This window comes from Ciona intestinalis, unplaced genomic scaffold, assembly GCF_000224145.3.
Source record: "Ciona intestinalis unplaced genomic scaffold, KH HT000075.2, whole genome shotgun sequence".
In the NCBI taxonomy this organism is placed as follows: Eukaryota; Metazoa; Chordata; class Ascidiacea; order Phlebobranchia; family Cionidae; genus Ciona; species Ciona intestinalis.
This window is the reverse complement of record NW_004190397.2, coordinates 299,713-326,441: the sequence shown is the minus strand read 5'-3', so window position 1 is coordinate 326,441 and position 26,729 is coordinate 299,713. Positions and strand designations below refer to the sequence as shown.

At 35.6% G+C, this 26,729-nt stretch overlaps 4 protein-coding genes and 2 long non-coding RNA genes across 6 annotated transcripts in view; 2 read left to right on the top strand and 4 right to left on the bottom strand.

The window, feature by feature from the left end:
- LOC100182866 lies at positions 1–4,452 on the top strand. The gene is made up of 6 exons (XM_002126397.5): positions 1–327; positions 1,398–1,458; positions 2,164–2,303; positions 3,106–3,225; positions 3,885–3,950; positions 4,135–4,452. Exons 1-6 carry the CDS (start codon positions 156–158, stop codon positions 4,317–4,319), a joined length of 744 nt encoding a protein of 247 aa, XP_002126433.1. The 5' UTR covers positions 1–155; the 3' UTR covers positions 4,320–4,452.
- On the bottom strand, positions 866–2,260 carry LOC113475009. The gene is made up of 2 exons (XR_003396747.1): positions 2,142–2,260; positions 866–1,162 (listed from the first exon to the last, which is right to left on the bottom strand). It is a non-coding gene; the product is annotated as an uncharacterized LOC113475009 (long non-coding RNA).
- Positions 4,334–12,213, bottom strand: LOC100185233 (T-complex protein 1 subunit theta-like). Its single transcript, XM_009863012.3, has 12 exons — positions 12,095–12,213; positions 11,663–11,753; positions 10,983–11,062; positions 10,549–10,642; positions 9,938–10,045; positions 9,232–9,360; positions 8,693–8,818; positions 7,739–7,887; positions 7,149–7,322; positions 6,400–6,606; positions 5,358–5,561; positions 4,334–4,853 (listed from the first exon to the last, which is right to left on the bottom strand). Exons 1-12 carry the CDS (start codon positions 12,152–12,154, stop codon positions 4,626–4,628), a joined length of 1,650 nt encoding a protein of 549 aa, XP_009861314.1. The 5' UTR covers positions 12,155–12,213; the 3' UTR covers positions 4,334–4,625.
- Positions 12,214–12,913: 700 nt separating this feature from the next.
- LOC100177415 (coiled-coil domain-containing protein 146) lies at positions 12,914–23,788 on the top strand. The gene is made up of 20 exons (XM_002121582.5): positions 12,914–13,119; positions 13,520–13,602; positions 13,969–14,053; positions 14,587–14,711; positions 15,458–15,608; positions 16,249–16,406; positions 16,659–16,886; positions 17,275–17,461; positions 17,919–18,014; positions 18,387–18,557; positions 19,152–19,277; positions 19,591–19,718; positions 19,980–20,204; positions 20,685–20,804; positions 21,169–21,277; positions 21,743–21,871; positions 22,061–22,198; positions 22,656–22,811; positions 22,971–23,063; positions 23,433–23,788. The coding sequence occupies exons 1-20, from the start codon at positions 12,964–12,966 to the stop codon at positions 23,634–23,636; spliced, it is 2,868 nt and encodes a 955-aa protein (XP_002121618.1). The 5' UTR covers positions 12,914–12,963; the 3' UTR covers positions 23,637–23,788.
- On the bottom strand, positions 22,535–23,030 carry LOC113475007. The gene is made up of 2 exons (XR_003396745.1): positions 22,892–23,030; positions 22,535–22,781 (listed from the first exon to the last, which is right to left on the bottom strand). It is a non-coding gene; the product is annotated as an uncharacterized LOC113475007 (long non-coding RNA).
- Positions 23,693–26,729, bottom strand: part of LOC100175086 (DNA-directed RNA polymerase III subunit RPC2) — a gene marked incomplete in the record, with an annotated part of 15,337 nt that continues 12,300 nt past the window's right edge. The window contains 7 exon segments of the mRNA XM_009863024.3: positions 23,693–24,291; positions 24,545–24,674; positions 24,998–25,111; positions 25,698–25,827; positions 25,912–26,052; positions 26,328–26,436; positions 26,655–26,702. Of these exon segments, the coding sequence (XP_009861326.2) occupies positions 24,118–24,291; positions 24,545–24,674; positions 24,998–25,111; positions 25,698–25,827; positions 25,912–26,052; positions 26,328–26,436; positions 26,655–26,702 (846 nt within the window).

Below are 26,729 nucleotides of genomic sequence, written 5' to 3'. Positions count from 1 at the left end.
ATTCTATGTGTGGCATAAACACAAAATTCGTCACAAATATTGAATGTTAATACTATTTCCCACGTCATACAACCGTAGTGTGACGTAGAAAATACCAGTAAATTCAAATTTCTAAAGTAAAAAAAAACACCTTTTATCGATAATTTGACTTCAAAATGCACAGGTACAGCATAGCACACGGTACTAGGGACTCGGGTCTGCAGAGAGGTTCTACATTTTCGTCATACTCCTTAGCGTCAGCCCCGTCGCAACAAGTTCTTGGGCAGATTGGACTTCCGCTCAACTCTGATAACGGCACCTCACCTTTTATAACTGTAAATTATGGAGGTAAAGTATATAATGAAACTTTTTTTTTGCATTTTTAACTTTATAATCTCCATGTATGATACTGTAGGGTAAAATATATACAAATTTCTACTTTTTTTTAAACATTTTAAAATGCTCTTTTAAAGTCATGTGCATACGGTTATATAATTATGTAAACATTCTCTATTTACTAACAAATTGGGGATAAAAACGAACGAAATATAGACCATCTTACCCCAACAATATATGTTTCAATATCACAACTTAGTTACAGTAGAGTAGAAACACTACTTAGTTACAGTAGAGTGAGAGAAGATGGGACACCTTTTATTCTGTTTTCTCGTCCCATTTGATAGTAAACAAACAACACTCAAAGAATTATAAAACTGTATCCTCACGACTCTCATAGACCGTTGTTAATTGTTTAAAACACGATCAGAGTATTTGAAGGTGTCCAATCTTCCCCACCCCACTTTATAGTTTAGAATTAGATGTACCCGTATCATATTTCTGACTATTTTAACCAATGTTGCTCCAAAAAAACAAAAAAACAGTTATAGTATTCTAGAGTAAGATGCGATACCGTTGGCACCTAAATCCTATATTTCCTGATCGTAATTTTAAAAATTAACAACGCTCTTTTAGAGTCGCGGATTACGGTTATATAATTCTGTTTAATAACTGGTTTACTATACCAAATAAAAACAAAAAGAATGAAAACCTATGTCATCTTACCCCAACATATTTTTACAACTGTATGTAATTATAGTCTTAAAAGGCTTACCGTGCACGCTTATCAGCTCAACTTTATCCCAAATCTCAGGTCCGCTGACATGACTTTCTATAGGATTTCATCCTTATGGAAGAGATAGAAATTATACTCTAATGGGTTGTCCAAATTATCAGCCATATACATAATAAATATATAGAAGAAAATCACCAAAAAATCAACATACATGGCAACTCGTAACGAGGTGTTTGGAACAGAACACCTGTGTTATAACGACTGTCGTTTTCTAGCCACGAGAATATAAAGCAAGCTATACATTCATTCATACAAGTTAACCTCTTTCTGTAATTATTGCTTGCAGACGGCCAACAAGTTCTTGTCAACGTAGATTGCGCAATATTGCATTTGTTTTTACACCTAAGGTACGAACGTTCATATAGTTTTAAATATAAACTGATAGTGTAGCGGTACAGGTTTTCATTTGTGTATCTAGTAGGGCGGGAAGGACGGGACACCTTTAGCGCCCATTACCTAAATATTCCGATCGTGTTTTAAACAATAATTAACGGTCTATGGGAATCATAAGGACGAGAAAATAGAATGAAAAGGTGTCCCTTCTTCCGCACACTACCCTATAAAAAGTTTTAAAAAGCTGTTTTATAACTTAATGATTATTGAGATATAAACCATTAGTAATTAGTAAACTAATAAATAACACTTTTTTATCTTCAAGTGACGGTGCGACTCCAAAATGTTGAATTATTTTTATACCTCATGCCAGCTTCGAGTTACGACGCATGTAACTTTAAAAGTTATTAAAAACTATGCCGCTTATATGCCCACCGGTTCGAGGCTCGTCGCCGCTACCATTGTGGGCGTATATGTCCTTTGGCAAGACACTTAACGTTAATTGCTCTAACCCAGTGGTCACTAATGGGCTGTCCAAATTATCTGCTATATATAAAAATCCTCCCCAAAAAAAACACCCACAAAGTAACATACTTGGTAACTCATAAGCTGGCATGAGGTGTATGAAACAAAACACCCGTGTTATAACGACTGTCCTTGCTCCCTAATCGAGAATAAATTACATTCATAAACTTACCAAAAGGGATAACTTCTTATAGGGCACGTTATGTGGCGGACGGCTGGCAGTTTGACGAAGACATAATAATTACTGGGCCGCCTATAGTTGAGAAACCGCCTTCGCCAACGAAAGAAGATAGATTGAAACGAGATTTAAATCCACTCCAGCCGAAACTGTTTAGTAAGATGCGATTACATATATTGTTTCTGTAAAATAGTATAGTAGGGTGGAAGAAGATGGGACACCTTGAGCACATAATATCCAAATATCCTGATCGTGTTTTAAACAATTAACAACGGTCTATGAAAGTCATGAGGACACAGTTTCATATTTCTTTGAATGTTCCTTGTTTACTACTAAATGGGACGAAAAAATATAGTTAAAAAGTGTCCCATCTCCCCCCATCATACTGTATATATAGTGGGTAGGGGAAGATGGGACACTCTTTCATTCCATTTTTTCGTTCCATTTGGTAGTAAACAAAGAAAAATTAAAGAATTATAAAACCGTTATCCCCACGACTCCCATATACTGTTGTTAATTGTTTGAAACACGATCAGGGTATTTTGTGCTAAAGGGGTCCCGTCCCCCACCCTACTATATAAAAATGAATGTAACTTATTTATTCTCGCATTGCGAGCACAGTGGTTATAACACGGGTGTTTTGTTTCATATATCCAGTGCCCGCTTACGAGTTACCACTACTGGGTCGGAGCAATTTACGTTAAATGTCTTGCCAAATCTGCGATATAGTAGCGACGAGTAGTATGGGCCACTTTTAGCACATAATATCCAAATATCCTGATCATGTATTTCTAAATGGTAAGAAAATATAAAACAAAAATGTGTCCCATTTTCTCCACTTTACTATATATATTTCAAAGGCATATAAGCGCCCACAATAGGGGCGCCATTTAGCCTATTTTCCCGAACTAAATCTAGCCAATCTCACAGTTAATAAAATAAAACGTTATACCTTTAGCTTGCTTTGATTTGCTGGACGAAGGACATGCACCTTTGGAATTCTGCAACAAAGACCCGATGACTAAAGTTCGGAACTTTGTCAACGACCGAGCGACTTACCTATTCTGCAAAGTGAAACGTATGTAACATAGTACATACGAAGTGAATGTAACTTACTTTATCCTCGGCGTGGCCGGAAAACGACAGTCTGTTATAACACGGGTTTAACACCTCGTTGCCAGCTTACAAGTTACCATGTATATGTTACTTTTTGGGTGATTATTTTTTTGGGATTTTTTATTGTATGGCTGATAATTTAGACAACCCATTAGTGACCACTGGGTTGGAGCAATTGTCGTTAAGTGTCTTGCGCAAAGACACATACGCCCACAATGGTAGCAGCGACGAGTCTTGAACCCATTACCTCTGGTGAATCTGGGTTACGGGCATGCGCGCTAACCACTATCCCACGGTTTACAATCTACATAGATATAGATTGTAAAAGGCTAATGGACCAACTTATGTATATTGCATTCAATTATTACTTAGTGGGATAGGAAAAGTCGAGACGCCTTTAGCACGTAATATCCAAATATCCTGATCGAGTTTTAACAATTAACAACGGTTTATGGGAGTTCTGAGCATACAGTTTAATAATTCTTTGAATGTTCTTTGTTTGCTATCAAATGGGCTGAGTAAATAAAATGAAAATGTGTCCCATCTTACCATTATTATATCATATTTTAATATGGTTTATCAAACATTCAAAAGACGTTTTTAACTTAGTGTTAAATACAGGTACCCATAGCGGTGTTATAAAAGAAGCAGTTCCTCTACTTGCAAAGACACCGTTGGAGTTAAAACGTAAATATAATTTTTTTACAAATTTTGACTGAAAAATCTGTCACCTAATCTAATAAAACTGCGTATTTTTCCAAAGATACCAATATTTTCAAAGTTAGAAACTTTAATTTATGTAAAATTTCGGGAAATTTAACTAAAAACCTTTGGCATACCTTGAATATTTGTGAATAAAATCGACTTGCAGGTCGAATTGACACCGTTCTTCGCACAATTGAGCGCTCAAACAAGCGGCGAGGAGGTCGGGGTACAGACAGATCTCCTACGGGGAAAACGAGCCTGCTTCCCGGCAGGAGAGATCATCGGCTTAGCATCACATCGCAGTCAAACCGAACATTCGCAAATGTGGTGCGAAACTTGCAAACCAAGTGAAACTTGGTATTAAACATTGAAATCGCATTTAATTCACTTTTGCGACGAAATTTTTATCAAAACTTGAATTTTCTGTCTAATAGAAACGCGCAAATATTAAATGGACGCGTACAAAACACAAAATCAAACATGCTCAACGCCATGCTACAAGTATATGGGGAACAAAGTCTAATGACGTCACGACAATGACGTCATGAAGCAACGACGTCACGAAAAACGTCATCAAATCAATCAACGGCAAAATACCACGAGTATAAAGTAACAACGCCAAATTTTAATGACGTCATCACCCTATGACGTCACAATCTATTCGTCGTCATCTTTATCCCAATCTCCGCCCTGTTTTGGTGGCTTGGGCCCGCCAGCTGCTTTTGCCATAATTATCTGGTCAACACTGAGAACGGTCACCACTGCATTAGTGGCCAGCCTTATAGCCCAATGCTTGGTCAGGTACTGGTCGAGAATTCCCTCTTCTGCTGCGTCGATAACGTCGCCTGTTTCGATGTCAACTCCTTTGTTTGATCCATTATCCTCCTACGGGTGATTTTTGGTAAGTTTGAGTTATAAAGAAAAAAGAAAGAAATATATATATATATATATAGTAGGGTGGGGAAAGATAGGACACTTTTTTATTCATTTTTTCTTCGTTTCATTTGGTAGTAAAAAAAAACATTCAAAGAAATATAAAACCGTATCCTCACAACTCCCGTAGAGCGATGCTAATTGTTATCTATCCTTACATGACAGAGCAGAGCAAGTTGTTTTACGTTTGTGAGACGATTTATTTAATGTAACTTATTTATCTTCGTGTAGCTGGAAAACAATAGTCTTTATAACACAGGTGTTTTGTTTCATACACCCTGTGCCAGCTTATGAGTTATCGTATATGTAACCTTATACACAATTATAAAATAAATAAAAGAACAAATGTAGCTTTATCCTCGCGCGGCTGGAAAACGACAGTCATGATAACACAAGTGTTCTGTTTCATACATCTTGTGCCAGCTTATGAGTTACCATACATGTAACTTCTATTACCTGATGACTTGCATACAACTTAGAGACTACTTGAGTAGGATTCAAGCCAGCATTTTCAGCGAGAGCGCGAGGTACCACCTCTAATGCTTGCGCAAACTTTTTAATCGCATATTGCTCCAACCCCGGACAGGATTCCCCAAACTTTGCAATTCTTTTCGCGAGTTCTATCTCGCAAGCTCCTGCTCCAGGAACCTGTCTCTGGTCCTATGAAAAGTAAAAAAATGTTACAATAGTGGTACTGCATCATAGGCGCCAAACTTTTGAAAATACAGGGGAGGCACAGCTATAAAGTCACCCATTCTTATGAAACAAAATTGAAATTATTGATTATAATGTTTACTAAATAACACAGTGCAGGGAATTCCAGGGTTGGCCTGGCCACCCTGCCACCCCAGGTTTGGCGCCTATGTACTGCATTATAGCTTTTTTATTCAATACTTTTTTAAGTAATTTTACCCATTTGGGTAGTTTTTACAAGATATTGAAGATAATGTTACAATAGAGGTACAGTATCATACTTTTAACATCAACAGTTTCATGCATTTTTATTGAATATTTTTAAAGTAGTTTTTACCCATTGCGTGTTTTTAATACCTGCCGAAAATTTGTTTTGTAACATATAACAACACAACCTATTGTAACAACTTATTGTAGTCTACATGGGTAAGGGCCAGGTTAGAGAACCTAGGATTTGGCCCATTACCCCCAACAACCAGACTGCTTATAAGTTATAAGAACAAACAAAGAAATATATATATAGTACGCCAGTGAAAGATGGGAACCATTTTCATTCTATTTTCCCGTCCCATTTGGTAGTAAACAAAGAATATTCAAAGAATTATAAAACTGTATCCTCACGACTCCCATAGACCGTTGTTAATTGTTTAAAACACAACCAGGATATTTAGATATTATGTGCTAAACGTGTCCCGTCTTACCCCACAGAACTATAGCTTGAGTGGCATGGCAGTGCCTGTTTATGAGTTATTGTAGAACACATTACAAGCTACAAATACCCAAACATGAAAAACAGCAAACTTACCCTTGTAATGACTTTGAAATTATTGACTCCGTCATCTACTGCCCTTTCCAGGTCATCTAGAATATTCTCAGTGGCCGCACGGAGCGCCAGAGAGCATATTTTAGTGTCTTCTTTTGATGAATGCTCGAAAATGACCACACTACGGTCACCAATCTCGTCTTGACGTACGATACTGCAGTGACCTGCCTCTTCTGGTGTAGGTGGCGTCTGGTGGATGAATGTAACTTATTTTTCTTGCGTAGTGGGGCAATGATAGTCTTTATATTTATATTCTATGTGGGTGAGGTTCTGCAGTGCGCCATGGAACCTAGGGTTTAGGCCAGGGTTGACCTATTACCCCGATAATCGTTATAACACGGGTGTTCTGTTTTATGTACCTAATGCGCGATTTTGTTACTCTAGTGGTGGCAGCGTTTAGCCTCAAACCTGTACCCTCTTGTCTAGAGGTGAGTGCTCTAACAACTGTACCACTACAGTGCTATACTGATAAATCAAGAATAGTTCGACTGGTGGCATGGGAGTGGAAACCATGGATAAGCCACTCAAGTTCCCACCCATAAAATAAATGACAAAACCAACCAAAATTCATGCCTGCTTATCCACACACTGGAATAGCTTCAGAAACTTTACTGTGGCAATGAATAAGCCACTCAAGTTCCCAGCCACGAAAATACAAATAACCAAGGAAAATTCATGTCTGCTTATCCACACACTGCATCAAATCACAGCCAAATAACTGTCACACTTACCAGTCTCGGCAAAGCAGTAGCATTGATAGTTTTACAAAGTCTCCTGAGGTCCCACTTTGAGTTAAGTCTAACCACCATAATCTTGTGTTTGTTGGCGAAATGTAGAGCTAGATCAGAGACTTTTCCACCAGACACGATCACATTAATACCAGTATCCACGATGGCTTTAACTTGCTGAAAAAAAATTATATAATTGTCTATTATAGACTATAAATTGTGTTGAATATATGGATGATTGTAACTTACTTTATCCTCGCATGGCCAAAAAACGACGATTGTTATAACATGGGTGTTCTGTTTCATACACCTCGTGCCAGCTTACGAGTAACCATGTATGTTACTTTATGGGTTATTTTTTTTGTGGGATTTATTTAATAATAGCTGATAATTTAGACAACCCATTAGTGACCACTGGGTTGGAGAAATTGTCGATGAGTGTCTTGCCCAAGGACACATACGCCGCAATGGTAGCAGCACAAAAAGTGGGTCCAAACTCTTAAATACTAAAAGGGCACCTATGCCCCTTTTTGGCTTGCACTATTTTGAACCCACATAAAGATCATAACCCACATAAAGATCATATAACTCACAGCATCCAGAATGTTTTCTTCTCCCGTGCTAAAGTTGAGCAATTCCTGTGCATTCTTCAGCAATACTGTGCCTTTAGTTTCAGTATTAAGCATATCAAAAGGACAAGTGTATACCGCTACTTTTGCGCCTTTAATATTCTTTAAGTCGCCTAAAAAAACGACAAATATAATAATAACTTTATTTGTCTCTTCGATTACGGTAGCAAAGATTTAGAAATATTTTAATTGAAAAAAGGATATAGCGACAAAACAACAGTTGTTAAAAAACGCTTTTAAAAAAACATATTTACATTTAATTGGAAGAAAATATAACTTAGGGATGAAATCTTAGGGGTGTAGCCAGTCATGGGACCTCAGTTTCAAGCCTAAGTTGGTCTATTAAAAAGCTACCTAAGTTGGTCCCCAACACCCAGGGTGTTACCAACGATTAGTGACCGTTTGGAGCAATAAGTGTTAAGATTTTGCCCAAGGACACATACGCCTAAAAAGATTTGCCCAACGACACATACCCCCGAAAATGTCTGCCCAAAGACACATACAGGCAAAAAGATCTGACCAAAGACACATACACCCAAAAAGATCTGACCAAAGACACATACACCCAAAAAGATCTGACCAAAGACACATACACCCAAAAAGATCTGACCAAAGACACATAAACCCAAAAAGGTCTGACCAAAGACACATACACCCAAAAAGATCTGACCAAAGACACATACACCCAAAAAGATCTGACCAAAGACACATACACCCAAAAAGGTCTGACCAAAGACACATACACCCAAAAAGATCTGACCAAAGACACATACACCCAAAAAGATCTGCCCAAAGACACATACACCCAAAAAAGTCTGCCCAAAAACACACACCTAAAAAGGTCTGCCCAAAGACACACATAAGTCTCAAACAGTATTCTCAAACCGGACCTAACACCCCTTTAATAGTTACACTTACTTTCACATTCTCTTAAAAACATCATTCCGTTGACAAGTTGTGACGAATGAACTCCAGATCCGAGTAGTTTGATCACACGAATGTTATCTACGTTGAACTGGATGCGATTTGGTGGCAGTATTCCAACTGTAATAGGGATGTGTATTGTTATAATAAGTATTCGTGTATATGTTTTGGCCTATGTTACAATTCCACAGTGAGCATAAGGTTCATTTATACACCATGTGCGTTTGGTGTATAAGAAGACACCCATGTCATAACTTGACAGTAAACATGAGGTGTATGAATACACCATGTGTGCCTGTTGTATAAAAAGACACCCATGTTAAAACTTGACAGTGAGCATGAGGTGTATGAATACACTATGTGTGTCTTGTTTATAAGAAGACACCCATGTTATAACTTGACAGTGAGCACGAGGTGTATGAATACACAATGTGTATCTGGTGTATAAGAAGCCTCATGTTATAACTTAACAGTGAGCATTGAGGTGTATGAATATACCATGTGTGTCAGCACATATTTTACCCAAAACTTACCACAAGCTTCAGCAATTAACTTTGAAAGAAAATCTTCGTTTCCATACTGTTTGCTTGCCAGTGATGTTTTCAATGCTTTAGTTACAACATTAAGATCTCGAAGGTCTGGCACAGTGTTGCAAACCAGGTCTGTAAATACAAACCAATGGTATTTTAAAAAGTTTGCCATTTTGGATGTTAAATTCGTATTCTGTTCTATATGGGTGAGGTCCTGCACCAAGGCACGCTATGAGTCCTCGGATTTATGCCAGAGTTGGACCATTACCCTAACTTTGCATATGCACATTCTAGGCTATTCTATATAGGTGAGGTCCTACAGCGTGGCATGCAATGGGTCCTAGGATTTAGGCCAGAATAGGCTAATTACCACATGTTATATTCATTACATTATTTAATAAAAAGTTGTTTGGGCGAAAAAGTAAATTTAATTTTATAACAAGGGGAAAATTCATTTGCGCTGGTGAACTCGTACATATTGGTAGATATGTAATATGTTAACAAAAAATGTAAAATAGGAAAATGAACAGTCTTAATGCCTGTATGAGTGCATGATTTTCACTTTTTCTGCAAGGTTGAGTATGGGTTGCATGAAACACTTAAAAGGGTTTTCCAGGTGTTGGGGTAATGGGCCAAATCTGGGCTAAATCCCAGGTCCTTGACAAGGACCTCACCCACAAAGAATAATATATAATTATATAGTATTGACCTGGTAAAATCTCCACAGCTTTATCACAAGCTGCCTCAAAACCTTCAGTAACCTCTGGCACAGAAAGTCCCATCCTAAGAAGTTCTTCTGCAAGTGCTAACATTGCTCCTGAAATAGTAATTTGTGAGAAAAATGTTGTATAGTAGGGTGGGGAAAGATGGGACACAGTTTTGTTCCAATTTCTCGTCTCTCCCATTTGATTTGGTAGTAAACAAAAAATTCAAATAATTATAAACTTGTATAAATGAATAAATGTAAAACTCACTGTATTCTCGCGTGGCCAGAAAACGAAAGTCATTAAACACAGGTGTTTTGTTTCATACACCTTGGGCCAGTTTACAAGTTACCAAGTATGTAAATTTGTGGATAATTATTTTTTTAATTTTTTTTTAATTTTTATGTATGGCTAATAATTTGGACAACCCATTAGTGACCACTAGGTTGGAGCAATTGACGTTAACTGTTTTGCCCAAGGACACATACGCCCACAGTTGGAGCAGTTGCCGTTAAGTGTTTTGTCCAAGGACACATACGCCCACAATGGTAGCAGCGAAGAGCTTTGAACCCATTACCTCTAAGTAAAATTTGCATAGCTTTGCTAACTAACTGACCTGCGAAAATGAGGACAAAGTTTGTTCCATCTCCTACTTCTTGTTCACACATTTGTGAGGCAATGACCACCATCTTGGCTGCTGGGTGTTGAACCTGTTTATATAATTGATTAAATTTACTGTATAAAAGGGCCCACTAGTTTCGTGCTCTTGCATATTTATTTTTCTATTTTGGACCTTTGCAAATTCATAGATTTTAATGTATCAATAAACTAATGTAGCTTGCTTTATGCTCGCGTGGGCGGAAAACGACAGTTGTTATAACACGGGTGTTCTGTTTCATATACACCTCGTGCCAGCTTATGAGTTACCATGTATGTTACTTTGTGGGTAATTATTTTAGCAACATTGCACACATATGCTTATATTCTTTATGCAGTAATGCATATACAGCATGCTAAAATCTACCTGAAAAAATACATTAGTGATATTACCTCCAATTCTTTCAGTATAGTAGCAGCATCATTTGTTACAAAGAGTTTTTCAATGTGGTTGATAACCATCTTATTCATTCCTTGAAATAAATAGGTAAAGGTAAATACAATGTAAGTTATTTATCTTCACATGGCTACAGACGGTTTATAACATGGGTGTTCTATTTCATACATCTCGTGGCCCAATCTGCAGAGTATGGCATGTGCACAAGCGATTTTGTTTACGAACTTTTGGTTATGCACGCCAAAATTGGTCCCACACACGCCAATTGGTTAAACAATGAAAAAAAAACTGTATTAAATTAAATAGGATTTCTTAACGTAGCTTAAAACTGTAAGTGCTATGCAGATCTTGCCAGGAACTGCCATATTTTGCAGATTGGTGGCTGTTTACATGGCATAGAATATGCAAATATGTGGATATTTATAACTTTGTAATTTGGGCAAACGATTAGTAAGGTGTTAAAACAATGAGCATTAAGTTTCTTGATGTAAAAAGGACATAAATCTAATGATCTTATAGTTTTAAACATATATATATAGATACAAACAACACATGTTTTTCTAAAATGAAGTTTTGGCACTAGTGAAGAATCTTCCGGTTCATAGCAGAATAGGCTGGTGGAAAGTGTTAGTGGTTGGTGGTGGAAGACTCTTCACTAGCACCCAAGTTTTTTTACCATGGGGTCCAAATGCTGACTGAGTGGTTTTTGAAAGCTCTTTGCAAGCTTTGATGTTACGATACACAGCTTCTTCAAGGCCTTGAAAGTTCTGTAAGAGCAGAAGAGTTAAATCAGAACATATTAAATTATAAATTTGCTAGTGTTTTATTTTAGAGTGTAATACGCATGGAGATATTGCTTATATTTGTTATAAGTAGGAATGCACTATAGAGAATTTCAAATCCTTTTTATACGAATCTAATTAAACGTTTCGGTATTCTGTTATTTAAATGACGTCATCATAGTCATTTCTTGCATATTTGTTGTTTTCAGCATAAATATTAACTTTCCGATCATGACTACAAACATATATATATATATATATATATACGAAAACGAAACTTATAAATATTGGGTAATTTTTTTATCAATCTATGACATAAAATTTACCTTTGCGCCGTCTTTTAACATTTGGGCAAAACCTGGTGCTTTGGGAACTCGGAACGCCATTTTTAGGGAATATTTAAAAGACACAGTATTACCTAACTTAAATATTTAACACAAACTTCCTGGAAAATACAACATCTGTTAAATTCGAGCTCTAACCAAGACTTTACTCTAGAACATTCTAGTTCAAACGATTTTTTTATTTGAACGCATTGGCGAAAACGTACGGTTAAAACCGATAGCACATAAGCAATTAAATACAAAATGTACTAAGTTTAAATTAAAATGTTTTACACCACAGTAATATATTTTTAATATAATGCCTGAAATAAACCTAATTATGGCTTATTTAAAAGAAAATTGCATCATTTGTGCTATTTTAGTCCTAGATACAAAAATATTTTTAATTAATAACACAGGTCGTGTCTGTTTTAAAATTGGACCATGTGAATTATATACATGTTTCAACCGTTTTTAAATTAAAAAAGTTTAATTCTCGAATAAATTTAAACGTTAAACACTAACAAAAAAGCAATTACAAATTAAAAACAAAAGTTTCTATGGCAATACATAATACCTGAAACAAGCAATGTATTTTCCCAAATATAAAGATTTAGCTTAGAGCGCCACCATTTGGCCGTTTCTATAGTTACACATCCAGCTTGTTTTGTTTTTAGAATTGTTTATTTTGGCAAAATAACTAATCTTTTTTATCGGCGTTTGGTAAAATTAGTAACAAATACGTGTTTTTAACAAGGCCAGAATATAAAAATAATTTAAATCTATCTATAAATCATTACCAATGACCTATGCAAAGTTTATGGCTTAAAAACTGTCTCTAATTGGTATTAGGCAAATGTTTAGGTCTTAGTATGAGCAGTAGTAATATCTTAGACGAGGAAAACGACAACGAGGACAATGGGTCGCACGAAAGTCGACCAATATCGGCGATTGCCCCTTCTGTTCGAATACAGGAAGAAAGCCAGGTGGAAATAACTGCAAGTCCGGCTTTCCAATGCCTAGAAGAGGTATTGGCATTTTTGATCAGTGTTTAATGATCCTTTAGCTGGTGGCCACCTGAAATTTTGGTTTCAAAACGTCCTGTAGCCCTCACTGCTATGACCTATGAGCATTATAAATAAGCTTTAATGTCATAGTTAAAGTCATAAATATTTTGTTTTAGTTTGACTTTCTATTAAGTAAGGGTGCTGATACCTTACAGCTTAATTTTGGCCTGTCTCCAAAGGGGCTATTCTCATATATATTTTTCACATACAAAATCTGGTTTATTTTCCACATATGTGTGCGCATACAGTTGTTAAAAATATGTGTACAAAATTTCTAAGTTAAATTCAGAAATCATACTATAGTCCAAAGAGAAATGTTTATGATTCTAACTTATATTTTTGTAAATAATAATTGTTTCAGTTATTCGACGCTGGAAAAGTAACTGGAACACGAATGGCTGAACTAAAGTCCAAATATACCGCAATACACGATATGTTGAAACAGTGAGTAGTTCTAGAAGTCGTATGTATTTGTAAAACCTGAATATCATGGATTCAAAGCTCACTAAAGGAACTTAAGAGGATAATTTTAATTGAAATATTTTTTAAAGCAATTGGGCTAGCAATGTGACTTAAATTTATATAGTAGGGTGAGGGAAGATGGGACACCTTTAGCACATGATATTAAAATGTCCTGATCGTGTTTTAAACAATTAACAACGGTCTATGGAAGTCGAGAGGATACGGTTTTTAATTCTTTGAATGTTCTTTGCCTATTACCAAATGGGTCGGGAAAATAGAATAAAAAGTTCTCCCATCTTCCTCAACCCTGCTATGTTATGACATCACAATGTATTACTTTAATTTTAGCACAAGAGAATCGGAAACAAAATTACTCGAAGATGCAAAAAATTTCACAAATGAACTTGAAAAACAAAGACAAGAATTGGAAAAAGTAACACTGCTTAACATGAATTCGGATTTTAATAAAAATCAATTTAGTTACAAGTTACAACTGTTTTTTTACACACAGTAATGGGTGTATGTTTATTAAATAAAAAAATACTTACATTTATAATAAATAAATACTATACTAGATAAAGTGTATCTAATGTTACAATATGTCTGTATGCTTATGTTAGGAAAATGTAAAGCAATGGTTTTTTATATAGATATCTGAATGTATATTTATCCGGCCCTGTGGCTTAGTGGTTAGCGCGCCTGCCTGTAACTCAGAAGTAATGAGTTGAAGGCTTAACGCTGCTACCATTGTAGGCATATGTGTCTTTGGGCAAGACACTTAACGGCAATTGCTCTAACCTATACATGGTAACTCGTAAGCTGGCACGTGGTGTATGAAACAGTACAACTGTGTTATAACCACTGTTGTTTTCTGGCCCTGGTGGACAAAGTAAGTTACGTTCATTCATTAATTTAAAAAAAAAGTTAATTATATTGTCATATACTTCACCATTACATTCCTTACAGGCTGACCACTTCCCTGAAAACATTGACACCGAAGTTGGAAAGCTCAGACAAGATTTACTGAAGCGACATAATGACATACAACAGATAGAAGAGAGAGAATATGAACTGCATTATAAGATAGACTCGTACGTTCATGAATTTTTTCTATTTGTATAAAGCTGTTGCTGGCAGGTGTATTAAGTTTAAGTAAGAGAACCTTTGGCAATTGTTATTTTGAATATTGTAAATGAATTATACTTTAGCTACCACTGACAATTTGGACCAATACATTGGGCCCTAAACTCATAGACTAGCTCAAGGTGTATGATACAATACACTTGAATGAATGAATGAATGAATGAATGTAACTTACTTTATCCTCGCGTGGCCGGAAAACGACAGTCGTTATAACATTGGTTTAACACCTCGTGCCAGCTTACGAGTTACCATGTATGTTACTTTGTGGGTGATTATTTTTGGGGGATTTTTTATGTATGGCTGATAATTTGGACAACCCGTTAGTGACTACTGGGTTGGAAAAATTGCTGTTAAGTGTTTTGCCCAAAGACACATACGCCCACAATGTAAGCAGCCGCAAGCCTCGAACCCGTTACCTCTTTGTTACAGGCAGGCGCGCTAACCACTATGTCTGGGCCCCTACTTTTATTCAGATTAGACCTGAAATTACATTTTATTCATTTATTCATATATATATACTGTAACCCAGAGATAATGGGTTCAAGGCTTAACGCTGCTACCATTGTGAGCGTATGTGTCCTTTGGCAAGACACTTAACGGCAATTGCTCCAACCCAGTGGTCACTATTGGGTTGTCTAAATTATCTGCCATACATTTAATTTATTTATTATATATATATATTATATATATACAGGCTTGAAGAAGAATTTCGTTTACTGAAGCGTGAGTATGAACGAATACCGAAGCAAGATGAAGTTGAAGCTAAGAAAAGAGAAATTGAAAATCAAACTGAACAACTCAAGAAAGAAAATGCTCAGAGGATATTGGAACTTAAGAATTTAAGGGTGTGTAATAAGTAGAAGGAATAGCCAGTGTGCTTTTCTTAAGAATCCAAGGGTGTGTAATAGATGGATGGAATAGCCAGTCTTTTGTTTTTAATTAAGGGTGTGTAATAAGTAAATGGGATAGTCATTGATTTTTCTTAAAAATTTAAGGGTGTGTAAAAAGTAGATTAAACAGCGATTGTGGGTTTTTTTTAAATGTAAGGGTGTGGGATAAACAGATGGAACAGCCATGTTATTGTGGGTGGGAACTTAAGTGAATTGTTTATGGTTGTTGATCCCATGCCTACAGTCGAGTTACTGAAGCTATTACAATGTGTGGATAAGCAGGTATGACTTTTGGTTGGTTAGGTCACTTATTTTCGTGGGTGAGAACTTGAGTAGATATAGGTGCCAAGAAATAAGAGGCAGTGAAACATCTTTATTTGACAACCTTTCAAAAAACATAAATTCTGCGAGTTGAACTCTGATCTGGTGCTCGGAAGATTCTTGAGTAAAGAAATATAGTCAGATCTGGTGCTAGGAAAACGTAACAGACAAAAGTGCAAAAGAATTGTATAAAATGAGATATATTTCGCCTAAATGGCTTTGTTAGTCTTTATTATAACAGGATCCAAAAATTAGATATGTTTTAATTTTTTAGGAAGACCTTGAAGCAAAAGATCGGCAAAATGGTCTCGATGCAAAAGAACTTGAAACTAAGATAGAAGAAAGGGAAGGATTGAAAAACAACCTTGTTCAAATTCATGGGGTGCCCACGCAGTTATCAAAGGAGATTGATAAAATAAATAAACAAAAAATGTAAGTGTCTGGTGTATAAGAAGACATTCATGTTATAACCTAACTGTGAGCATATGGTGTATGGATACACCATGTGTGTCTGGTGTATAAGAAGACATTTATGTTATAACTTCATAGTAAGCATGAGGTATATGAATACACCATGTGTGTTTGGTATATAAGAGACACTCATGTTATAACTTGACAGTAAACATGAGGTGTATAAACATTTTATGAGTACCTTTTCTAAATTTTAGAATTTATTTTTCGTAGTGACGTCACAAAGCGACAATCTGAGCTCTCGGTCCAATTTGGCAACCTCGAGTCTGAGATGAAAATGATTGAAGGAAAGAGAGTGAGGATTGAGGAGGAAAAACGAGAAGTGGAAGATGAGTTGGACTTCCAAAGATCAATTCTGGAGGGAAAAGAGCGAGAGTACGATAAGTTGATGAAGGATTTCGATTTTGAGAAAGAGAGAGAAGCAGTTTTGCTTGGGGATAGGTGAGTTATGTGTTCTGGGTTATTTAGAATTTGTTTTAGTATGAATGAACGAATGTAAATTAGTTTATTCTTGCGTGGACGGAAAACGACAGTCGTTAAACACGAGTGTTCCGTTTCATACACCTTGTGTTGCCCAAGGACACATATGCCCACAATGGTTGTGTAGATATCAATAGGCATATGTGCCTTCAAGCAAGATATTTTTTTCAGAGCTTAATTACTTGTCTTTCTGCACTGTTTTAATTTTCTGGGCTATATTAGTCAGTAAACAATACAACCAAAAAGTTAGGTTTGTTTCATGAGAATGTGTGTGTAACTATCCCTGGCTCCCCTGCATGTACCAAAAGCTTTGCGCTTTTTTACATTAAGTTCTTATTAATCTTTTCAGAGCATCTCTTGACCTTTCATTACGCCACACACAACTTGAAAAGAAGACGGGGCATGACACGCTGACGAGAAAACAAAGAGAAAAGGACAGAGATCTTCGTCAACTGAAAAAGCTTGAACAGCAGTTAAAAGTCACCTCAGATGCTTTGAGTCACCAACAAACTATCTATGATAAAGTAAAGGACCAGGTAAATATATCCTAAATTGAAAATGGGATTTCCGGAGAATGTGTTTTGTTAAAAAACTATAGCTCGTGCTCACTGTCCAGTTATTGTCTTCTTATTCACCAGGCACATATGGTGTATTCATACACCTCATGCTCACTGTCAAGTTATTACATTTGTGTCTTCTTATACACCAGACACACATGGTGTATTTATACACCTCATGCTCACTGTCAAGTTAGAACATGGGTGTCTTTTTATTCACCAGGTACATCTGGTAAATTCATACACCTCATGCTCACTGTCAAGTTAGAACATAGGTGTCTTTTTATTCACCAGACACATATGATGTAAGCAAAACTTGTTTTGGTCACACTTTGTAAAATTACCTGCTTAAAATAAGCTTATTGAAATACTATAAAAAACTGTACTACACCCTTTCCATGATATTGGTCATGTATTAATACAAGTTTGTTTATAGTCTTTGTTATTCCCAAAAGACGATGGTTCTTTATATGAGAAGAGAAAGCAATTACAAGCTGAAGTTGATGAAGCCAAGAGAAAACATGGACAACAGGTTTAAATTTATTGACTTGCAAAGTCTGTTTTGTAGCTAATTCCAATTTCATTCTAAAGATTCCAATTTTATCTTTTTGATTCTTTGAATATTATAGGTTTAGTGCCATGAATATCCCAACTTTACATCAAACTTCATAACTATAATTCTGCATGATAACAATTTCAATGTTTTCGTGATTATATGATCACAATCCACTTACTAAAACTTCATGACCATGATAATATCTTCATATAAATCATCAAAATTTCATTTCCATGATCCTATGATCACAATTCTCTTCTAAAACTTCATGACCATGATTGATTGTCTTCATATTTTCACATCAGTCATCACAATTCAAAAGTTCATCTTCACAATTTTGACCCCTAGAACTCCTTGACATCAGTGGAGCAAGGAAAAGTTGAAGACTGCATCTTGGAAGAAGAGAGGTTGATCAAGCAGCAGGAGGAGCTTAGAGGAGTTGTAGTTGATCTGACGAGACTCGCACAGATCAAGGCTGATGAACGGGAACAAAAAGCTCGAGATTTTATGAGAGCCGATGTAATATGTCTATGTTGAAGTGTATAAGATGTCTATGTTATGTAATAGATGTCTATGTTGTGTATAAGATGTCTATGTTATGTATAAGATGTCTATGGCATGTACAAAACATTCACCAACAAAGTAACATATACTTGGTAACTCGTAAGCTGGCACGAGGTGTATGAAACAGAACACCCATGTTATATCGACTGTCGTTTTCTGGCCCTGCAAGAGTGAAATATTGAATTAAATAGCCCAAATCTAAAGTCCAATAATGGGCCTTGAAGTAAACCTTATTCATATAAAACAGTAAACCCATAAGATATCTATAATACATTCAAGCTTTGAAAATGGTCTGCAAAATTACATATTAGAAAACAAATTATGCACAAAATATATGGGTATTCTTATAACTTGTGCACTAGACTAACCTGTAGTATTTATGAATTAAAGAATAGTTCAAAGTATGGTAGTTATACTGTTTCTATATAATCTATTACTGAGCAGCATGTTTTTAGTCTAAATATAGAGCTCAATGAAACATTGAAATTTCTGTTCTCGATACATTGTCTGAAGATCTCAATTATATTGATACTATTTCTATGTACACAGCAACGCTACCACCGAGCGGAGCAAGAGCTCAAGAGCAAACAGCTTGTGATAAACGACCACAAGAAGAAGAATATTGAAGTTCAGGTCAGGTTACAAGAGTTCGCGAAGCTGTATGACGTAATTAAGGTAATTGTTGTGTAACCTCAGAGTTAATTCATATTTACACTGAACAATTTCTAACTATTTGTTTGTTTTTTATTTTAACAAGAAGATAAACTATGCTGCTGGGTAAATGCCAATTGAAAGGACAGGATATAGCGACAAAACAACAGTTGTTAAAACATGCTTACAGTTAAAAACACATTTACATTTAATTAGAAAAAGTGTGGTCGCTACATCAAGCAGACAAACAAGCCATTTATGTTTAATTATTTTATACTATAGCGAATTCCACTAGCAAAAAATTAATATAGGTTTTAAAAAGATATACTTTCTGCAGAATGAACGAAACAAGTGCGTCAACCAAATACAAGCTTGTACACAGAAGTCTGCAGAAATGAAAGAAAAAATCAAAATTCTTGCAAACGAAATTGAAATATTAAGAACAACTGTAACCAATATTGAAAGGTCTGAACTAAATAGTGTATAAATACACCATGTATGTCTGGTGTATAAGACAATTTTGTTATAATTTAACAGTAAGCATGAGGTGTATGAATACACCATGTATGTCTGGTGTATAAGAAAACACCCATGTTATAACTCAACAGTGAGCATGAGGTTATGAATACACCATGTGTGTTTGATGTATAAGACAAAATAATACACCCTTGTTATTACTGAACAGCAACAAAAAGATATATTCTATAACAAAATACCATTCTTTAGAAATCTACAAAAAGCTCGCTTGAAGAAGATGAACTCTCTTGTGGTCCGTGACTCTCTTCGTAACGAGAGATCAAAAGCTCTGAGTCTGGAAGCAGAACTTATTGAGAAGAGAGAACAATTAAAGATGCAGATTGGGAAGTTAAACACATTGAATAATCAAGCTGAAGAAGGCATGGTCCAACTGAGGAAGAAATATGAAACTGCAGTTCAACATAGGAATGACAGGTACGTTTTATGTTGAGGGTTCTATAGAATAGTGCAAAATATAATAAAAAGGTGTCCTATCTTTCCTCACTCTAATATATATGTGTGGGGATGTATGATGTGGAATGCCATGGGAATTGGGATTTATGGTAAAGTTGGTATAGAACTTAAAGACATTTTATTGTATATGGGTGAGTCATACAGCGAAGCCCCTTTGGGGCCTGGGATTTGGGCTAAAGTTGGCTTGTTACACCAAAATGGTTCATTAAGGCTCTTTTGTTTAAGATGGTAAAAGCTTAAAATATGATATTTTAGTAGTTTATTAACATTTAACATTGACCCCTGGGTTTTGGGTCATCAACTGTCTTGCACAAAGACACAAATGACTACAAATATACCCTAAACAAGCTTTGAAGGTATCCTTTGTTTTCAAAATCCAACCATGCTGGTGATTATCATTTGTGACTAAACTCAAATTTATAATGAACTTAAACCTTTCAGAGGAGTCCAGTTAGTAGAGAGAGAGGAAGAAGTGTGCATCTTCTATGAGAAGTTCAACATCCAGGAGACAATGATCAGGAACGGAGATGTTGCCGTGCAAACAATGGAAGAAGAGATAAGGTTTGTGATGTCATAACAATCTTTGTGTGATGAAAAATTGAAATTAATTTAAATTTTTTTCTTGTTGTTTAAATTATAAGGTTCGTTTTAACCTAAAAGTGGCATTGTTCTAGAGTAGTGAATGTATTCAACCTTGGACAAGACACTTATAACAATTGATCTAACCCAGTAGATCCCTATAGGTTGTCTAAATTGCTATCTGTACAGAAAAATAAATAAAACCAAAAAATAGTTACAAAAAAATTAAACAGGTTGGACTCGTCAGCGGGCACGGGTATATGACAAAGGAAGTTGTATAACGCCTGTGCATTTTTGTAGCTGACAACTTAAACAATGACCAACATACACTTGTGGTTTCTTGCAGGTTCCTGAGAATGCAGAACGCAGAAGAACAAAGACAGATAAACCTTGGACGGAAAAATCGGCCGAACTTGAAACATCTTAATGATGAACTTGTTACATTGCAAATACAAGTATGTAGTATATGATATTTCTCTTTTATTTTTTCCAGTGCATATACAATTTGATTAAGAATACATGTATATTATAAAATGAGGTATATGAATACAACACATGTGTCTGGTGTATAGGAAGACACCTATACTATAACCGGACAGTGAGAATAAGGTGTATGAATACATCGCATGTGTCTGGTGTATAGGAAGACGCGCTATAACTTGACAGTGAGCATGAGGTGTATGAATACACCATGTGTGTCTGGTGTATAAGAAGACACCCATGTTATAACTTGACAGTGAGCATGAGGTGTATGAAAACATCACATGTGTGGGGTCTATAAGAATACTCATGATATAACTGAGGTCTGAGAGTATAAGGTGTATAAAAAACCTTGTGTGTATATTCGATAACAAAACACTTATATTATTACTCGACGCTAAGCATGAGGTATATCATCCAAACACATCATCTTCTTACAGTTATCCCAATGCCAAGATCGGATGAAGGAATTAGAAAAAGAGCTTGAGGATCCAGATCGCCCTGGAAGAGTTCGTCTTCTCCAAGGAAAAGATCCAAGTCCAACAGAGTTGAGATCAATGGTTGAAAACGTAAGAAGTTGTTAAAAAAGTTTCAAATTAACTTTAAATAAATGGATAAATGTAACTTGTTTCATATTAGAATTCCTGGCATAATGATTAAGTGGTTAGCATGTTAGCATCTAGCCCACAGTTTTGGGGGTTAGGCTTGATGCTGCTATTAAATGTTTAATATTTTTAGCAAAAACTTGAATTTTTTAGCTCGAAATTCGATTGGCTGAGAAAGAAGAGCAACTATTGGAGCGTGACTTGATTTTTGAGCAAGACTCTCGATTGGCTGATAGAGTTCAAAACAAAGTTGAAGTCGGAAAAAATGATTCACTTAGTCTTGCTAAGAAGGTTGGTTATGTAATTCATATTTAGTTGTGTGCAGACCCAGTTATATAAAACTTCTAAATGAAGATGAATAAGTCCAAGACTCACTCAGTATTACAAAGTGAAATACTGACAGTGGAAAAAAATTCTCAAACGAAAAGCTAATTAAGATTTAATAAAAGAATGTAACTGTATCATATTTCTGCATTTAGTTAAAGCGCTTCGAACTATACATTTAAGGATTCAATGTTTTGCAGTTTTTTTTGTAAAAAATTTGTTTAATTATATATAACTTATTCATGGTCGCAACTCCTTTGTTCACAGTTGAGTTACTGAAGCTATAGTAGTGTGTGGAAAAGTAAAAATGATTTGGGCAAGTAAAATACAGCGAAAAATAAAAGTTATTACTATTAACATCTCAGCAATGCATATTAAAATTGTAACAATCAACCGGTACCTTTTTGAATCATTTTCTATTTAGGTTAATGGGTTCCAATCACGTATAAAAGACGTAACACGAAAAATGATGTCTCTTGTCTCTGAGTTGGCTATGAAGCAAGCTGAAACAATGCAACTGCAGCAGAAATGCAAATCAATGCATGTAGATCTACAACAAGGGTATACAAGAATGGAACAAGTTAGTATCAGAAGTTAGAAGTTAAAATAAATATTCCTCGGTAAAAATCTGCTTTCAGTTTCAAATTTTTGATAAATTACCTGTTTCTATAAAATCTTGAAACCTTTCGTTGTTTTTTTACAAATTTTGTTTTAATGAATCCAAAAATTTTCGCCGCAGGGAGAGCCACCTAGTGATGAGATATACTTGGAGTGGGAGAAGTTGGTTTCTATGGATATGAGGAAACGAAATGAAGACGCAGAGAGAGCAATGGTTCGTTGTTTGCTTTTTACCCCAACTTTCTGCCGTTTGTTCTTAACCAAAGAGTCTCTCTTATTCTTTCCTATCTTTTACTCTTTTCTTGCTACTTTTTAAGCTATCTATAGTCTCTTTATTGCCTTATCCTTTACATTTCTTATATATATATGTTTACACTTTGTCTTTTAACTCCTATCTTTTTCTCTCTTTTCCACTCTCTACACTGCCTTTTTTCCAATCTCTCACTTCTAACCTTCTTCACACACTTATCTCACTTCCAACCTTCTTCTCACACATCTTTTTCTTCTAACCTTCTTTTCTCACACATCTCTCACCTCTAACCTTCTTCTCACACATCTGTCACTTCTAACCTTTTTCTCGCAGGCTGACCAAGAAGAGCAGCAATACCAGCTTGTAGGAGGAACAGCAACCACAGCTGAGCCCAGACCCAATGCATATATCCCAGAAGACGAAACAGAGCTCCCAATACCTCGTCCCTACGGGTCACTTGCGCCATTTAAGCCAACAGAACCAGGCTCATCGATGCGACACATACGTAAACCAGTTTTGCGCCCAATTGAAATTTAACTTTTTTTTGTAAGATCAAACAATCCAAAATTTTGATTTTCAGTGAAAAATATATATTTTTCTTGCACGTTTAAATTCTTGTATTCGTTTTGAACTGAATTTTATTGAACAGTATGATTGTTTTTGATTAAACAATTTTGAAAGACAGAAAAGAAATTGCATTTTTTTCACCAAATTTAACAAAATATCAGAACATACATAATTTGAATTAGTAAATACCAAAGTTGTAAGAAAAACACAGTTGTAAAAAAATGGCAGTGACCAAAACCATGACCACAAAATATGAAACAACAAAAAATTGGACTTTTATTGGAAATCGGGACAGGTTTTTTAAGACCGGAGCTACCAAGTGGGACAAAAAAAAGAACGAAAACAGTTCCATCTTACCCCCACCTACTATACTTTTAATTCAAACCAAAAAAAAACGAAAAATGGCTGACAAAACAGTTCCTAAACTCCAAATCTAACTTGTATTCCCCTTTTACTCATTATACGGCTTCAGCTTTAGTCTTGGAATAATATTCATAGATGTCAGTTCTTGGAATAGTAACTTGCAAGCATATGGAATTTTTAGAGTAGCGACATTTTTTGAGGATTTGCAAAACTGACACCAGCCGTCGTAGCCAAGTAATCCACATTTTCCACAAACGTCAACCTGAACGGTATGTGTTAATGTAGGTGACTATTACACCGCATGCTCACTGTGTTGTTATTTACAAGATATGCATGGTGTATTTATAAAACTCATGCTTACGGTCAAGTTATAACATGGGTATTTTCTTAAACACCAGACACACATAGTGTATTCATACACCTCATGCTCACTTTTAAGTTATAACATGGGTGTCTTCTTATACATCAGACACATGGTGTATTCATACACCTCATGCTCACTGTCGAATTCTTACCTCGAACTGATCACTTGAAATCATGAGACGTTCCAACAACAACATACTCGCTCCGTACCCAATCAAACAATCTCGTTCCATTTCACCCAAACGAAGCCCGCCATCGTGTGACCGACCCTCCGTTGGTTGCCTAGTAACCATAGAAATAATCTATTTATTTTTTCATTTTTTTTTTTCTTAAAAAATAAAAAAATTTAATAATGTTTTTAAATAAATATATTCAAATATTTCAATACTGTGCTGCAAATACTTGTTTGTCTGCTCGGTGTAGCGACCACGCATATTTTCTTCCAAATAAACGTAAATATATTTTTAACTGTAAGCGTGTTTTAACAACTATTGTTTTGTCGCTTTATCCTGTCTTTTGGTTTAAAATATTTCTAAATCTTTGCTACCGTAATTGTAAAGAAAAATAAAGTTATTATTATTATTATTTCAATATAATTTAATCACCTGGTCAGAACAGCGCGTGGGCCCCTGGCTCTTGCGTGCATTTTATCCAGAACCATATGCTTCAGTTTCTGGTAGTACACTGGGCCTTGGTAAATATAAGCCTCAAATGATTCCCTGTTATAAATGGAAAACATATATTTATGTATTGTAAACGCTGGTCCAAAACTTAGGTCCCATTGCGTGCCAAAACAGTAAACGAAATATTCAAAGGATGGCAGTAGCATACAGTCTAGATGTTACGACTGAAGTTCTCCTGTAAACGAAAATAGTAAACGAAATATTCAAAGGACGGCAGTAGCATACAGTCTAGATGTTACGACTGAAGTTCTCCCGTAAACGAAAATAGTAAACGAAATATTCAAAGGACGGCAGTAGTATACAGTCTGGATGTTACGACTGAAGTTCTCTCGTAAACGAAAATAGTAAACGAAATATTCAAAGAACGGCAGTAGCATACAGTCTGGAATTCATTAGTATACTCATATACTCATTCATTAGTAATATCCACCAAATTGGAACCCAACAAAAATGTAAATGCAAAAGTGTGTTCGGAATAAAACATTGGTGCCAAAATGTGGGACTATAATAGGATGGGGAAAAGAATTATGAAACCTTATTCTCGATCCGGATATTTGGATATTATGTGCTAAATGTGTCCCATTTTTCCCACCCCTACTACATATTAAGCAGTGTTGCCTACCCGGTTATTCCAGATGTTAAACAGTCTTTTCCAACGTAATTATATCCATTGTCGGTCAACACTTGAGATAAATCTTCAACTTTGTCTCCACCAAAAGCTGTTCCGTAGTGAAATTTACCCCCGATTGCACCTGCGTGTATTATACCTCATGCTCACTGTCAAACACATATGGTGTATTCATACACCTTATGCTCACTGCCAAGCCCTAACATACCTGCTTTGCTACCAAGTAACTCCATAAGTTTCCCCACAGTCATTCTTGATGGATAACCATGCGGGTTCATTATGACATCCGGACATATCCCGTCTTGGTTAAATGGCATGTCAGCTTGTTGGACTATAAGCCCTGTCACTCCTATAACATAAATTAACATTTTTTTAACATAAAAATCAAATAATTTGTATAAAAATTATATATAGGAAAAAAGCAATACAAAAAAATATCATGGACTATATCCTTTAATGAAGATCAAATATTTTGGAAGAAAATAAACAACAAAATTTTTACTAAATATCTTAAAATTAAATATTGTATGGAAAAATTAAATAAATAGTATAAAAGCAATAAAAAAAAATAAACATCATATAAATAAAACATTTTATAACAAATAAATAGAATATAATGTTCACCTTTTTGCCCATGCCTACTGCTAAACTTGTCTCCCAGTTCAGGTCTTCGCGTTTGTCGTAATAAGATCTTTATGAGAGATGACTCCTCGTTGTTTGACGACACCATAACCTGTGCGAAACCCAATTGTGATGTCATAATAAAAAAATCGTCAATGAGTTCAGCAAAAAAAATTTAAAAAAAAATTAATTTTTCAAATTTGAAATACAATTTGTGCAACCTATTAATGACCACTGGGTTGGAGCAGTTGCCGTTAAATGTCTTGTGCAAGAACACATACGCCCACAATGGTAGCAGCGACCAGCCTTGAACCCATATTTTTACACTACCTTTTCAATAGTAGAACCAACAGGCCCTCTATAAGATATAGGAGTCTCCTGGTAAGAGGTGCTTGGTCCTTGTAA

Coding starts and splice junctions, on each gene's coding strand:
- LOC100177415 (XM_002121582.5), top strand. CDS start 12,964: ATGAGCAGTAGTAATATCTTAGACGAGGAAAACGACAACGAGGACAAT. Junction 19,719..19,979: donor ACTGTAACCAATATTGAAAG/GTCTGAACTAAA, acceptor ACCATTCTTTAG/AAATCTACAAAAAGCTCGCT. Junction 20,205..20,684: donor GTTCAACATAGGAATGACAG/GTACGTTTTATG, acceptor TAAACCTTTCAG/AGGAGTCCAGTTAGTAGAGA.
- LOC100182866 (XM_002126397.5), top strand. CDS start 156: ATGCACAGGTACAGCATAGCACACGGTACTAGGGACTCGGGTCTGCAG. Junction 1,459..2,163: donor CATTTGTTTTTACACCTAAG/GTACGAACGTTC, acceptor AACTTCTTATAG/GGCACGTTATGTGGCGGACG. Junction 3,226..3,884: donor CCTATTCTGCAAAGTGAAAC/GTATGTAACATA, acceptor TGTTAAATACAG/GTACCCATAGCGGTGTTATA.
- LOC100185233 (XM_009863012.3), bottom strand. CDS start 12,154: ATGGCGTTCCGAGTTCCCAAAGCACCAGGTTTTGCCCAAATGTTAAAA. Junction 9,361..9,937: donor AGCTGTGGAGATTTTACCAG/GTCAATACTATA, acceptor TTGTATTTACAG/ACCTGGTTTGCAACACTGTG. Junction 5,562..6,399: donor ATTTCAAAGTCATTACAAGG/GTAAGTTTGCTG, acceptor TACTTTTCATAG/GACCAGAGACAGGTTCCTGG.